The sequence below is a fragment of the Nicotiana tomentosiformis genome, chromosome 6 (assembly GCF_000390325.3).
Source record: "Nicotiana tomentosiformis chromosome 6, ASM39032v3, whole genome shotgun sequence".
Classification (NCBI taxonomy): Eukaryota; Viridiplantae; Streptophyta; class Magnoliopsida; order Solanales; family Solanaceae; genus Nicotiana; species Nicotiana tomentosiformis.
The window spans coordinates 67,756,233-67,772,097 of NC_090817.1; the positions used below are offsets into that span (position 1 = coordinate 67,756,233).

Here is a 15,865-nt window from a genome sequence, read left to right on the forward strand (position 1 = left end):
TCCCCCAAAAAGTAGTTTTATGGTCAAACGGCCTTTATTAACTGTGGGAAAAGTGAGTGCACGTCTAGTCAAAAATTTATTTACCTATGATAAAATGACTTTCTATTTTTTCTAATGGACTTTCAATACTAGGTTGGAAGAGTAACGATTTGTGTGGTTAAACAACTCAAAAATTGTGTCAGATAAACCTTTTTAAACAAATTTTTAGTGTCAAATTAGGAAAACGTCAACTATTCATTTTACATCTGAGTAACAGTAAGAAAGAATAGTTTAGTAAAATTAATTTCTTTTTTTGTAGGCCACATTTTTGTTCTGAAAAAAATTATTTTATATTTGCTTTATGCTTTCATGGAGAAGCTGCAGATTTTCCGTCCTAAAATGCTCACACTCGTTTGTTATTTTCAAGAAATTCGGTCAAACACCTTAAGTAGTTGCTCTTAAAAACTTGACCAAATAGATAAAAATCTTTTCATTCAAACTTTTTGTTGGATAATCTATATATATATATATATATAAAGGAGAAATTTGGCAAGATGACGTGGCATTTCTTATATTGTAGGAATCCTATTTATCTTTTTTCTCATTTTTTTGACTTTTTCCTTTCATTTTAACCATTTGTCTTAATTTAAAAAAATTTATATTCATAACTCAAACCTCTTCATTCATTGTGACTTTTCAAGTTCATAACCTCCAATTATTTAATTTGTTATAAATTGCATATTAGGTTGTGACTTTTGGAATATGTAACCCCTATTTGTTTAATGTGTTATAAATTGCATCTTTTCTTCCTTTTTTACTCACTATCACACTTCAGTTTTATTTTTGTTGATGAAGAAATAAGTTCTCCTCCTCCGTTACTATTTTTTGGGTATTTTTTTACTCTCCTCTCCGATTTTTATTTTTCGCTGCTTGAGTTTTCTTTACTGAGTTACTTTGTGCGTATGAAAAACATTAGAGTAAATAGAAATTTACAGTAGAGAGTGGCGGAATCAAATGTTACTTGTGTGGAAAAAGAAAATTAGTCCTACAAGGCCAATATGCCAGCAACAGTTTTATTGCCTCATCATCAACCTCTGACACACTATCAATGTGGCTGACTTTATATTTCAAGTTTTTTGTTTTGTTAACGGAGAGGTAGTTCTCACTTTGTGATTACTTGATTTGTAGTTATTTTGAATTTTTCACTTCTTTAATTTTTAACATTTTGCTTATGGGCTGTGATGTTTTTGATTTTCGTCTTCTTTTCTTTTGTGCAAGTAGATGCACTCAAAGATAGATTTGAGACTAATGTGTGATTTATTCTTATTACCCCTTCCTCTGTATATCTTTCCTTTTTTTTTTCTCAATTAAATTTTGATTTTTATGCTTATTGGCATGTTAGTTTTACTTTTTACATATTCATATTGTCAATGTCATTGCGTAATTGGGAAACACAACATTATAATTAAGTGTAGAATCTAATGTTAATACCTTTATTTTACATATATAAAAAGTTTTTTCTTTTATATTTTTCTTCTTTAAATATAAAAATTTATACTTGTATATTGTCTCCGTTTTTCCTTTTTTCCTTTAAATTGTTACATTAAGGTATTTTTTTGGTGGAAAGTACTAAGTATCTGCCAATGATACGGGTAATCATTAATAAATTCCCTCACCGGTAAATACATAAACAAATACAATAATGTGTGTTGTTTTGTTATATGAATGATTAGAAAGTTAAAAACTTTCTTACCCATGATTTTTTCGATTTACAAGATCGGTTCTTCCGTCTAAAGGCACAATTATCTTACCATTTTCGGTTTTAATGATTGTTGGGTATTTGGTAGTTTTTATTTTGGTAATTTTTCGCAAAAAAAAAAAGTTGAATATTTCTATCATGCTGCAAAAATAAATAAATGAATAAAGAAATAGTATATGTGAGAGAATAGGATAGAGTTAGAAAATGATTCATTTTTTTTAATTGCAATTTAGAAAACTTAAAAAGATGTTACTATGTGTTATTGAAATATGATAAGGATGTACGGAAAATCACTAGAAATCAGTAGATGGTTAAAAATATATATGATGGACCACAAGGTGATGTAACATCTCTTAAAAGAAACAATTTCTGTTTCTTTCTTCTCCCTCTTTTATTATCAATTATCTATATAAATTATTAAGTTTTGACTGTTATTAATAAAATTATTTATACCAACAAATTATTTTTTTTGTTTACTTTTTTATTTTGCTTGGTCATTTCTTTGATTATTCAATGTTATTAACTTATATGCTTGATTAATATATTATATTTTTTTATTTTATATATTAAATTTATTTATTTTATAGATAACTATGATACAAATTTTAAAAAAAAACAAGACAAAACTGTTAATAATAGAGGGTAAAATATGCTTTGAGATATGAGAGGGCGAATATCTATTTTTCAAAGTTGAGGGAGAGTTTGATTTTTTAAGCAATGTTCGGGTGTGTAAATAATTTTCACAAATTCCTTTTTCCTTACTCATAAATGTTAGTAATAGTAATAATATGACATTATTTGCGAACGACATTTAACTAAGAATACAAAGTCTTTAATTATGAATAATATTTATTTCTAATTATAATCACTATATGACGAGCATTTCTAATTAAAAAGATTGTTTATCGAGAGGCAATAGTTATTTTTTCGCATATGTATATAATTTCTTTGCTTAAACATTTGATTTCTAACTTCTAGATTATTTTTTTCTATTTACTTGCATTGGGTACTGTCGATAATTCTGTATGAGTTACATCATATACTTTTTTTTATTATGATATTATAACATTAATTACTAAATTTATAAAATAAAAATGTTTGATTGGTTGAAGCGCGATCCAATTAACTAGTATTAAATAAGTTTCGTGTAGATTGGATAATATTAAATAATTTTTTTTCTGTATACAAAGAAGAATAAGCCGTAACATTTTTTTATCTCCCTCTTTTTGTTTTTGGTTCGGACAAATCATTCAACAATTCAACTCATACTCTCCTCTCTCCACCTACAAAAGCCCTCTCAGGTTTCTCCTTCGGGTTTTCTAACTTCTATCGTCTTTCTGTAAATGCAGTACTATCGTCAGTGACTCGATTCTTTGCTCCTTTTTGATTTTCACACACATACATTCGATGGCTTTCCAGAGCAAGAAACTCATCAACGACCCCAATGGTAACTCCGCTTCTGAAACCCCCAAACATTACTGTATCAAATAGATAGCATTTTGTATCTTGATATTGTCTATATGCATTGCTTGACATGTTTGGTGGTCAATCAAACGGGAGTAGAGTAGTATAATTTAGGGGGGAAATTGAGAAAGAGATTTTTATTTCTTCTTTTAATTGTTTTGTGTATGTAGTATCTTTTAGTATGGAAGTAGAAAAGAGAAAGATGAGATTAGTGTTTTGTCTGCTTGGAAATGAAAGCAACTGAGTATAGTAATAAGACACTTGTAGGTATTCATAGAATTACTAATTTCCAATAGTTATCATAGAATTAGTGTTTCGTTTTCCCCTAGTATATTTTAGCTGGGCTACCTGTTGTTGTGCTTAATTTACATTAAAGACAAATAAATAGTATTGTATTGAAACGGACCTGAATAGTGCAGAATGCATGTATAAGGTTCATATAGCTGATGACAACCAATTTTGAAGAGTGATATCCTATTCTGTTTCAATATGTGTGTAGGTACTGTTATGTGTATGATCTGTATTGGCCTAATTAAATGCTATATGGTTCTGGTGAAGATTATTATAGGTGTTATAGGTCATATATACAACAACAACAACAACAACAACCCAATATAATCCCACTAGTGGGGTCTGGGGAGGGTAGTTTGTACGCAGACCTTAACCCTACCTTGGGGTAGAGAGGCTGTTTCCGATAGACCCTCGGCTCCCTCCCTCCAAGAACTCCCCAACTTGCTCTTGGGGTGACTCGAACTCACAACCTCTTGGTTGGAAGTGGAGGGTGCTCACCACTAGAGTAACCCACTCTTGTGTACGAAAAGCCTAAGTGTTTATTTTCTGTAGATACTGAAGTGAAATGATTTGCAGATGTTGTGACAGAGTTCATTGAGGGACTTATTGAGACCTATCCCGGGTTGCAATATCTGGATGGTTTTCCTGAGGTGATCTGGCTTTTGTTACTTTGTTCACTCTTTTTGTTTACTTGTTGCAATACTAAGATAATAAGTGTTCCAAGTTGGTCTAACATGTTTATCTTCTGTTCCGAAATCCAGGTTAAGGTTGTCTTGCGTGCTGATGTTTTTGGGGAAAAATATGACAAAGTTGCGGTCATATCAGGTATTGAATTTGAGCTATGCTTATGTCTCTATTTCAATACTGGAACTTGCTTTTTATTAGTAGCATTGGTATTTTTGCATTCAGAGCTCCATACACGAGTTGGAAATAGATGAAGCTTGACAAACTAATCGAATTTGTATAATTATGAAATTATAAAGCTTCTTATAATGAGTTATACTACAGGTCTCTTATGCATTGCGTGCTCACCTCTTTTGAAAGAAAATAGCAGTTGTTTATGAGATTCTTATAATCATTTTTATTTGATAGAGTAACAATTTTATCAATGTGGTTGAAAATTCCTGGATAAAAGTGGCATGCAAAAGTATAGAACCTATAAAAAACATGGTTCTTTACAAATAACACCCAAACATATACTAACAGAAACCTCATGGATGCACTAAAGTTTTACTAGAATCAATAGACATGCCCTCATCTGCACAAATTATTTTCCACACCTTCAAGGCTCTCTTTCCTTTCTCTTCAGATTACCCACATAATAGTCAAAGGAACTACATCCCATCTTTGCATCTTCTTTAACTTCTGCAAACCCAGATGTACATCACAGCCTTCCCTATAGCCGTCATTTACTACTAATATATAGGAATATTAATGACTAAATAGTGTTCTTAAGAATCTCAAACTCAAACTTGGGATGTATTGTTGGAACTTCAGTATGGCGAAGTGCAGTTTAATCAGGTACCTTGGTACTTCTATAATTAGGTGGTGGAAGTGGCCATGAACCTGCCCATGCTGGATTTGTTGGAGAAGGGATGCTGACTGCAGCTATCTGTGGGGACGTTTTTACCTCTCCAAATGTTGACTCAATTGTTGCTGTATGATATAATATTACCCCTTGATTAGCACATGGTCTACATATGTTCTTCCTTGATGATGTCTGCCAACTAACCTGATTCAATGTAGGGCATACGAGCTGTCACAGGTCCCATGGGGTGCCTTCTGATTGTCAAGGTAGCACGAATCCTAGTTGTTAATTAATTACTCTCTTGTTGTCTAACACTGGCTTTTGAGTTTAAATTGTGTGAATAATTCATGTAACAGATCACCAATCATCATCCTACTTTTGGTTAAACTGGAATGTTTACTGTGACGAGAAATTTGTCGTGGATCACTATTACATTCTTCACTTTTTGTCATAATGAAGTGATCTGATGATTAGAATGTATTATGGTCCCTTACAGAACTATACTGGTGATCGATTGAATTTTGGTTTGGCTGCTGAACAAGCTAAATCTGAAGGTTACAAAGTAGAGGTATCATTGTGATATTAGTTTCTAGAATTGTTTTCTTGATATTGTTGTTATATTATTATTAATATTATTTTTGATGATGATGATGATTGGAGTAGCTAATTTATCAGTCAAAAACTGGAAGATGGGGTTCACACTGATTTCACATGTATATATATATATATATATATATATATATATATCTTTGTCACCAGATGGTAATTGTTGGTGATGACTGTGCTTTACCACCTCCAAGAGGCATTGCTGGTCGAAGAGGTTTGGCAGGGACGATTCTTGTTCACAAGGTTCACAATTTCTATCTTTGTGCATGTCTTTTAGATTTCATTTTAGAGGGCTCAGCAGGGGCGAAGCTATGTGGGCCCAAGGGTGGTCAACTGACCACCCTTCGCCGAAAAATTATACTACATATAAGGTAAAATATTACTTGTTATTGATTAAAAATAGATTTTGAACACCCTTGCATAGCCCACTGGCACAGGTTGAACACCCTTATTGAATTTCCTGGATTCGCCACTGGGGCTCAGATATTTGACTTAAGTTATCGACTTAAGTTATCGACTGATTGAAGCTGTTACGATATTCCTCAGTTCAAATCAAACTTCTCCTAATTATACCACCTATAAAATATACTGGAGTTCTTCTTTTGTGTGTGTCTCCCCTTTAAAAAGAGATTAGTTAGGACATAGTTTACCTCTTGGTGATTTCTGAAAAATCAAAATTTGTTACTTTCCTTTTCCATCTCCATTTTCTTTCTTGGTATTCTATTTGAGACAGATAGTTATTGATAAAAAACATTTGAGAGAGATAGAGCTTTACTAAGACCTCCAACTCCTAAAAGCTAAAAGAGCCTATTAAAAACTAAAATAACGTATACATATATTTGCTCATGTATTAGAATTTCCAGAGACTAATCTTCACACCTACTTGCAAATTTCCATCCATGGTGGCCTTGGATTAGCGAAACATGATGCCAACTTGATTTGGTAAAAAAGAAGATACAGCAACGAAAATTTCTTACTAAGGTGATTCTAGGTGTATGTCTATCATCCTATGTTTTTGCGCATTTCTCTTTTTTTCTCTTTTGGGTGTATCTATGTGTGTGCTTTGGGGTTTTTTTTGGTGGTGGGGGGTGGTGTTGTTGGGGGGCAATTACCAAAATAATCTAGAGAGCACCAAATTTTCATTTGCCAAATTGTCATGGTCTTTTGACAAGTTGCTTCTTCAATGCTTTGTTATAGAGGGTATATGAATTGTTTTTGTGCTTCTTTCATAACTCTACATATTAAGAAAAAAACCAAACTGATCTTTTCTATTTCTTTGTTGAATTCAATTTCATGTGAGAGTGGCTTATTTGTGGGCAGCAATCATTTTACCTACACGTCTCGCAGTATCGAAGTTTGGTCAAGTCAATGCAAATGTAATTGGTTTCAGTTGCTTTTCCGCTGATCTTTTCTAAGTTTCACTTAATCTCAGGTTGCCGGAGCTGCAGCAGCTTGTGGTCTTCCTCTTGCTGACGTTGCAGCTGAAGCAAAACGTGCATCAGAAATGGTTGGGACAATGGGTGTTGCATTATCTGTTTGCACATTGCCAGGACAGGTGACGTCAGACCGTTTAGGCCCAGGAAAGATGGAGCTTGGTCTTGGAATAGTAAGTTCTCTTCATAGGCACAGGTGTATTCATCAATATATTAGGAATGGGAAGAAGTTGACTAAATCATGCTTTACTAAATGAAACATTTGATGTTACATTGATGTTTCGGGGAGACGTGATAATCATGTGAGTTACCTTGGGTGCCATGCATGTCGTTCATATCTTTTCTGTTTTTAACACTTGGTTATTCGGTGTTCCTTTTTTCAATGGTAAGAGCAGTTGGGTCTTTTGAAATGTGTGTCAAAAGTTGCAACCTCTGTGCTACGTTTGAAGCTTCCAAGATCTTTTGTGCGGGAGTAGTTAAGTGCTGACAGACTACTTAGAATTCGGTGATCTTTACTTCTGCATTATCAAATTGTGTGCACTGTTTTCTCTTTTTTCCAGCACGGGGAACCAGGAGCTGCTGTAGCTGACCTACAACCAGTAGATGTGGTGGTTTCACATGTTTTGAAGGAGATTTTGTCATCGGTATGTGATGAGTGTGAAATTTTGACTTGATATACACTAGTACTTGATGCAGTAAAAGTTTTCTGATTGCTTAAATCATCACCCTGGACTGGAAAGGATGAAGTGAAATCAGTTTTACTTTTGATGAGATAAATTTTTGTGCTAAGACAAACTCTAGAAGTGAGTCTAAAAAGCTACAACCATGTAGGGTTATGATCTTTGCACATTAATGTACACTATAAAACCCCATGGATTAAATGATGAAGGTTCGTAATATGTTTTTCCTTACATTTTCTTGAAATAAGTTAGGTTGGATAAATTTTTGATTAAATGATGAAGATTCTTGTAATAATGAAGACGGAAGTAGAAACAATGTTTGAAGTTATATTGTTATCTGAAACACATTAAAAAGAATCATTCTGCAGTTAGATTGATTATTAGTGAAAAATAAAAAGAATCCAACCAAAAGAAGTAGTGAAAGGAAGGAACAAAGAAAAAAGAACACCAGTTTTAGTTCGGGAGTTTTTATGCGATCAGTCTATCTTTTTTCATGTTTGCATTCTTTCAGTGGAGGTAGTGGGGGGATATTACATGGCAATTTCTTAAATGCACCCCCTTCCTCCTAACAACCTGGTGTCATTTAGCTTAGTTAATGACACTTATTCTGCAGAAGGAAGTTTCACTGTCACTGAATCTCTTTGTAGGAGACCAACTACGTTCCAATTACACGTGGGAGTAGAGTTGTGCTCCTCATTAATGGGTAAGTTTGAGCCTTATTCCTGTCTATTCATGCCTCTGTCAACACCATCCTCCAAGTATTTGGAGCTGGTTAGTTATTCCTTTCTGTTTCTGTTTTGTTTTGCCCTGCTCATCCTTTCCGTCTCTTAACATTTTTGGCTGACGAGGCAGACTTGGTGCTATTGTGTTTAGAAGTATATTATGGTAGCATGCTTATTCAGGGATTGTTGCAGGAACTTCATTATTTCCATGTATTCTGTCCCTTGTGTTTCTATATTTTCCCCTTAAATGCTCCATTTGGTATTTTTGGAATACTCAGTTAACCTCATGAAATTGAGAAATGAAATCATTTTACAATATATCTTCTTTTTTAAATCGGTCATTTTATGCTATATCTTTTTGAAGTGTATTCTTTAATCTGCTACAGTTATCTAGAAATGCTGGCAAGTTTCAAGATTTTTGCTTAAACTTTCTGTTTAATTCTTTTCGTGATAAAAGCAGCAGGTTTTCTAGCAATGATAGTACCTTAATATCATAGACAAATACTTTACCTCACATTTAAGCCAATATTCCAGCCTTACTGTCTAGGTCTTTGAGAAGACGGAGAAACTTAAGCTAATAACAATGTAATATTAAATTAATGTTTCAAAACTGTTTTGTTAAATATTTTTGTTAAATATCTTTTTTGTGAAAGTTTACATAGAAACATTTATTCAAGTTGCATGAAACTGGCATCTTTGTATCTTATATCACTATTTTGCTCGATTCGTACTGTTAAACATGTTTGTTATGACAATCAGAGCAGGTATTTTACTTGATTTTAGTCCAAAGGCTGAGAGAGGTGTAACATGTTATCGACATACTATCGTTCCTCAGCGAATTCTAGTTAATTGTTCCCGGAATTATTGGAATGAAATGAAGGTTGATTAAGGTCTTTCTTTGTCTAGTTTCACTGAGTTCGATTTGGATCTATATCAATCCAACAATTCTTGGAAAGCGTTGGAAAGTACTGGAAACTCTGTATTGTTGACCATCATTGCCTTGCTATGACCATTTGGTGTTCGTGAATTACACTACAGGATGTTCATGTACTCTGGCCATTACTTCCTCTGCTCTGCCATTATCATCCAAATGTCTCTCGAAATAATGAACTATGCTTCACAAGCTTTATATTAGTCTCTCTGGCCATTACTTCCTCTGCTCTGCCATTATCATCCAAATGTCTCTTGGTTGATCGGGTTCATTTATTGCTTGACTTATTTTTCAAATCAATGCAAGCAGAAATATGTTTGAATCTGAAAAGTTTCATAAAGCTGAAAATGTTCAAATGGATTTCGTTGCATTCATGGAGACTTGATCTTTGCATTGGATGATGACCAATTTAAAAACAGTACTGGAGCTAGGCTTTGTGCTTGAAGCTTTTAAATATTTCAGTTCTTTTTTATTTGGGAGAATTCACTGTACTCATTGATTAAATGATGGGTTTTCATATATGTTTTGGGAAAAGGATGTTGACGACTATCACTATGTCATCTAATCCATTTTTCTAATTATTTAATCACCTTCTCTTGGAATTACTTATTATAGAAGGCAATAAACTTCGAGTTTCTCATTTTTGTTTTTTTACACACTTATCTACTGCAGATTAGGAGCAACACCATTGATGGAATTGATGATTATAGCTGGCAAGGCTGTCCCAGGATTGCAGCTTGAACATGGTCTAGCTGTTGATAGAGTCTATACAGGATCACTTATGACTTCACTTGATATGGCAGGTATGTCAGGTTTATAAGTCCCTTTTATTCGCCGAACAACATTCATGTTCTTACTTCAGTTATATGCAGGATTTTCAATTTCTGTAATGAAAGCTGATCAAGCAATTTTAGACCGTTTAGATGCTCCCACTCAAGCTCCAAATTGGCCTGTTGGTGCTGATGGTCAGTTTCTATATGTCTATTATTGCTCTTCACTATGTATGGGTGGTTTCTATATGTCTTTCCCTTTACAGTATTTTTATCTCTATACAAGGAAAGAATGAACCTGGTGTTCCCTGGTTGAATACTCCCTCACTTGTATTTCTCTTGGAAAAAGAACTAGAGTAACAGAGAAAAATTCATATTGGATTTTTCGCTAGTATCCTCTTGTATCTGTGGGTGAACTAACTACCTTATAATGCCTGCACCTTTTGTAGAATTTACCTGTCTAAGCTCATAAATCTACTTTACTTACTGGAAGTTAATTTTTGTTTTCCAGGTAACCGACCTCCTGCAAAGATACCTGTTCCGCTTCCTCCACCACATTCGATCCAGAGTGACAAGGTATGCCAAATTATGGAAGGTAGTTGCATTTCTTATATTATATGTACTTTATATCTACATATTATTTGCTTTGAAGGCACTGATCTAAGCACATACCCCCAAATAAGGGCCTAATGTCACTGATAGTAAGTATGCGATTGAACAGTCCCTGTCCCAAATGTCAAGTGTAACTCCCACTTGCAAATCTTCTACAGATTTTGAGGATGGGAGAGACAGCATTGCATATTTTATGTACTGTTGCAGATCAATACTGTTTATAAATGACGCTATAATTCCAACCCTTCTAACTGTTACTTTTAAAGTACTATTTAACTGTTTTACATATTCATAAAATTATTCTTACTTACTGTCTGTTTCTTCTTTTATCAGACATTGAGTCGGCCTGAAAAACTGAGCTCTCTGGGTCATATTCTTGAGGCAGCTATTGAAGCTGCAGCAACTGAAGTTGTAAATCTCAGGGATAATTTGAATGAGTGGGATAGCAAAGTTGGTGATGGTGATTGTGGTTCAACTGTAGGTTTTTGGATAGCATATTTGTTCCCCTCTATTTGTTTCACGGTTATCTGCATTTAATAAGCTCCTTCGTTGTGAAACTGCAGATGTTCAGAGGTGCAGTGACTATACTTGAAGACATGAAGAAGTAGTGAGTCTTCTTCCCTAGATTATTTCCTCGTGTAGTGTCTCCAAGAAAGTAGAAAGGGGGGCAGATTCTTCTTTCCGAGATTATTGCTACATACCCTCACTCCTTGAGTAAAAAAGCAAGGCATCTGCCTCCCCCTTTTTCTGTGTTTTTAAAATCTCTTGAAAGATTGCTTAAAAGCAAAGTTTAGTTACTTTTAAAATTGTTCAGTGTACAGACAGATTTTATCCAATTGTTTTTCCATATTTTCCTGCTTGCACCTGCTGTGGGTGGTTCTCAGACTGTTCAGCTTGCACATATCTACTTGCAGCATTTTTAGAAGCTTAGTTCTGCTGCTCTTAGGATATCCTTATAGTTAATCGTTGGGTATAAATAGATTTTATTTTTGAAACAGGGAGGTAGAAATTTCTGTATGAGCTAAAACACATGAGATTTGTGAGAGACAGCTTGATATGCTCTGAAGTTCTGTTCAATTTGCTTAATAGTCAATTGTTTTGATATGACATGACAAATTAGCTGCTTTTGCGTGCTTTTCCTTTGGTTATTTTTATTTTTATCTTTTCTTCTATGTTATTACCTTCCATATTATCTTTGTGTCTTATAGGGTCATTGCCCTCTCTTTTCACTGTAAAAGGTGATAAAAGACCTTCCAATTGGTTTTAGCAAGTCTGCTGTTCAAATTTGAGATAGTTGCATAACAACTCTGTAATTGAGGTGTATAGAAGATTTTACTCTTGTCCTTTCTGAACTATTTTTTGCGCAGCTATCCGTTGAATGACCCTGCAGAAACAGTCAATGAAATTGGATCTTCTATTAGAAGAGTAATGGGGGGAACAAGCGGTATCTTGTAATGCATTTTCTCTTGATAACCATACTCTTTTTTCTTTCAACCAAGTTTTTCTTTTATATTACCAGTGTCACTAAAGATCTATCTTTATAACAGATATGATATATTCTGTAAGGCAGCATATGCAAAGTTGAAAGCAGATTCCGAGTTGGTTGTCACAGCTCTGCACTGTTAGTTGACTCCTAGACAGTAAAGACTTGATGTTTGTTGCTTCAACTCTTTCTTTCTGTACCAAACAGCTCTTTTTTTTTCAGGGGCTGATGCACTTGAAGCTGCTATCGCTGCTGTTAGTAAATATGGAGGAGCTCGTGCTGGTTATCGCACACTTTTAGATGCTCTTATTCCAGCATTGTCAGCTCTTAAAGAGGTCAATATAATATCTTCGATGATATGTCGTTTACAGTTTTTTCCTGCAAACCTTATTCATAGAGATTTTTATGCATTGGGAACAGAGGTTGAGTGCTGGGGACAACCCTGTGGATGCTTTCGTTATTTCTGCTGAGGCAGCAGTCGCTGGAGCCGAGTCAACCAAGAACATGCAAGCGCAGGTATTATCACTGTATTTACTTCTAATATGTTGAAAGAAAATAGCATACACGGTGTTTCAGCAGTTTAAATTCCCAAACATTTTACACAGTGATGGTGGTTAGTGCTAAAAAGGTAATTTTTTTTTACACAACAGCACAAAAATATGTGAAGCTTAAACATATTTTAGAAATGGAGTGACTGTAAAGTTCTTTATACACGTTTTTCTTCTTTAAAGACTACACCTTAAGCACCTTCACATCCCTACGAAAATGTGTTAATATCCTTTTCCCATTGGCTCAAATCCACATGGAATTAGACTTGAGGAAATGATTAACGTATCTATTCAAAAACTTAATTTGGCTTTATAGGTCTGACATAATCGAAGATATTACGAAGATATTTAAAGTTTACTTCGATTTCTAATTCCAGATCCATAAAGAAATTTAGTCATTTTCTATATTTCCATATTAAAACCTGCTTTGGCTGATAAACTCAAACTCTTAGAATATGACTTGTCCAAAGGGCTTTCAAATGATACCTCTAGAGGGTTTAAAGTAAGTTCGAGATGCCATTTACTGTTTTAGGTATTCAGAACTAAAGTTTGAAGTCTTTGTTCTTATGGGTGAAAATTCATATGATTCGGTGCTTTCTTGAAAGATATTTTGATTACTACCAGACTTCTAACATATCTAATGTCAAATAGATTGAAGATTTTGATGGAGATCTGGACTAGGCTGTGTCAGGAAAATTTCAAAGAACGTTATTTTATTGGAATCCTTAACCGAAAATTTTGATTATTAATTTTCTTTACCTGTCTTCCTCTGAATGGAGATAATGGTCGTTGAAATTTTAGAGGAAAGAGGAAACTGATAACAGAAAAGATTGTCTATTTGTCATGTTCTGTCTTCTGTAACTTGGCTGTCAATTTCTTAGTTCAGTGAGGGTCCTAATCAGTTGGTTTTCTAGGCTGGCCGTTCAACCTACATACCTGGAGATGTTCTTGCTTCAATTCCTGACCCTGGTGCTATGGCTGCAGCTGCGTGGTACAGAGCTGCTGCTTTAGCTATAAAGGAGAAGTATAATACAGCATAAGCACATTTAATTGGCCATACCTATTACTTCCTGCAGGAATTGGTTTTTCTTTTTCTCGAGGAAGAAACTAATCCAACAATTTTTTGCTCATAAACCTTGACGAATTAGCTTTCCGCTTATGCAGTGCTGCATAAAGCCGAGAGAGTGTAGAAAATGTATGTTACAGTCCTTTGTATACAGTGTTCTCAGTGAGGAATGCCATACTCAAATCGGTGCACGTGGTTGTAATCTTCATTTTAACAATGAACTTTTCAGTTCAATTCCTGCTACCTTGGGATCTGTGTATCCCTTTACAACTTATTTGGATTGTCCCGCTATGCTTGTATGCTACCCTTCCCTTTTGTCTCTGCTCTTGTCGAATTTCATCTTCGTGCAGCATTATAATCTGGTGGAGTCGAAAGTTTTTATCAACTTGTCTAGAAGTCCAGAAACAAGTTGGAGTGTAATTTGAACTACTGTGTTAGTCATCTGTCATTGAAGGTGTCGGAAGGCTATTTGTATATAATATCATTTTGTAGTTGGTCTTGGGTTTCCTTTTTTAGTGTTCCCCTGGGAGTGGTGGAGCATCTCATTTTGATGGAATATATTCTCCGTTTCTTCAAGTGATGGACCTAGTTATGATTAGGCCATTCACCAATCTCGTAGAATTTATTTTGAGAGCGGCTATACAATGACATTTTTTCTTTATATTTAGGGGACTCGATACAATCTTATCAAGTAACTTAAAAATTCATTAAGTGCAGTAAGTTCGATATGGAGGTTAAAACATAATGTTTAGCTATCAAATGAATGTTTTTAATTTATAGTTAAGCGGAACTGAAAATTAGATCTGTCTGATGGTGATTGTACAACTTAACCATTGAAATCAATTTAGACCAATTAAAGGTGGGGTTGACGCAGTATTAAAATATTGAACGTTATACCTCTTTTTTGTTCTTAGGATAATAATCAAAACCTGACATTTAAGATTGAGAAAAGAGGTTACTTAATGTTTGTGGATTAAACAGTCCAAATGTCGAACTTTAACTCACAATAAACGGATGACAGTTTTAAGAAGAGAGAAGAACACTTGGTCACCTTCGAGAGTGCGGTGGCCAAGACACAGATTGATTACGTGCTCCTTAGGAAGTGTGATAGAAGTCTTTGCTCGGATTGCAAGGTTATTTCGAGTGAGAATCTCTCGACCCAGCATAGGTTCTTGGTGATGGACTTAGAAATCATGAGGAAGAGAAAGAAATAGCTGTGTATGATCAACCTAAGATCAAGTGGGGAATTTTGACCAAGGACAAAGCTCGAGAGTTAGAGGAGAAGTTGGTGCCTATAAGGACCTGGAGGAGTAGAGGGGACATGATTAGTATGTGGACCTCAACAACGAATTGTATCAGGGAAGCGGCTAGAGAGGTGCTAGGGATCTCGAAGGGTTACTCTGATGGGCACAAGGGGGACTGGTAGTGGAATAAAGAGGTCCAAGAAAGAGTAGAAGTTAAGAAAACGGCATATCCGAAGCTGATGAAGAGCAAGGATGAGGAGGAGAAGAGGACAAATAAAGAGTGGTACAAGAAGACCAAGAAGGAGGCAAGTTTGCGGTTACAGCAGCTAAGCCTGCAGCGTTTGGACGTTTGTATGAGGAACTTAGGGACAGAAGCGGGGACAAGAAGCTATACAGGCTAGCCAAGGTGAGAGAAAGGAAGGCTATTAAAGACGAAGATGAGAGTATTGATGGAAGAGGCACATATCAGGCACATGTGGCATACTTACTTCCATAAACTCCTAAATGAAGAGGGAGACAAGGACATCGTTTTGGGTGATTTGGAGCACTCCGAGAGTTGTTGAGATTTTGGTTATTGTAGGTGTATTAAAATTGAGGAGGTCGAGGGGACTATTCATAAGATGAGTAGGGGAGAACGACCGGGCCAGACAAAATTTCAGTGGAATTTTGGAAGAGTGTGAGAAGGGCAGGCTTGGAATGGCTCACTGGGTTGTTTAACATCATTTTAGGACGACGAAGATGCCCGAAGA

At 34.9% G+C, this 15,865-nt stretch overlaps 1 protein-coding gene across 1 annotated transcript; it reads left to right on the forward strand.

Annotated features, from left to right (window-relative positions):
* The first annotated feature begins 2,958 nt into the window (after positions 1 to 2,958).
* LOC104115304 (putative 3,4-dihydroxy-2-butanone kinase) lies at positions 2,959 to 14,191 on the forward strand. The gene is made up of 20 exons (XM_009625895.4): positions 2,959 to 3,185; positions 4,070 to 4,143; positions 4,255 to 4,318; positions 5,039 to 5,151; positions 5,240 to 5,287; positions 5,518 to 5,589; positions 5,781 to 5,870; positions 7,060 to 7,233; positions 7,621 to 7,704; positions 8,388 to 8,443; positions 10,066 to 10,196; positions 10,266 to 10,358; positions 10,675 to 10,739; positions 11,109 to 11,252; positions 11,339 to 11,382; positions 12,143 to 12,226; positions 12,323 to 12,396; positions 12,481 to 12,593; positions 12,679 to 12,774; positions 13,721 to 14,191. The coding sequence occupies exons 1-20, from the start codon at positions 3,146 to 3,148 to the stop codon at positions 13,844 to 13,846; spliced, it is 1,785 nt and encodes a 594-aa protein (XP_009624190.1). The 5' UTR covers positions 2,959 to 3,145; the 3' UTR covers positions 13,847 to 14,191.
* The last annotated feature ends 1,674 nt before the right edge of the window (positions 14,192 to 15,865 follow it).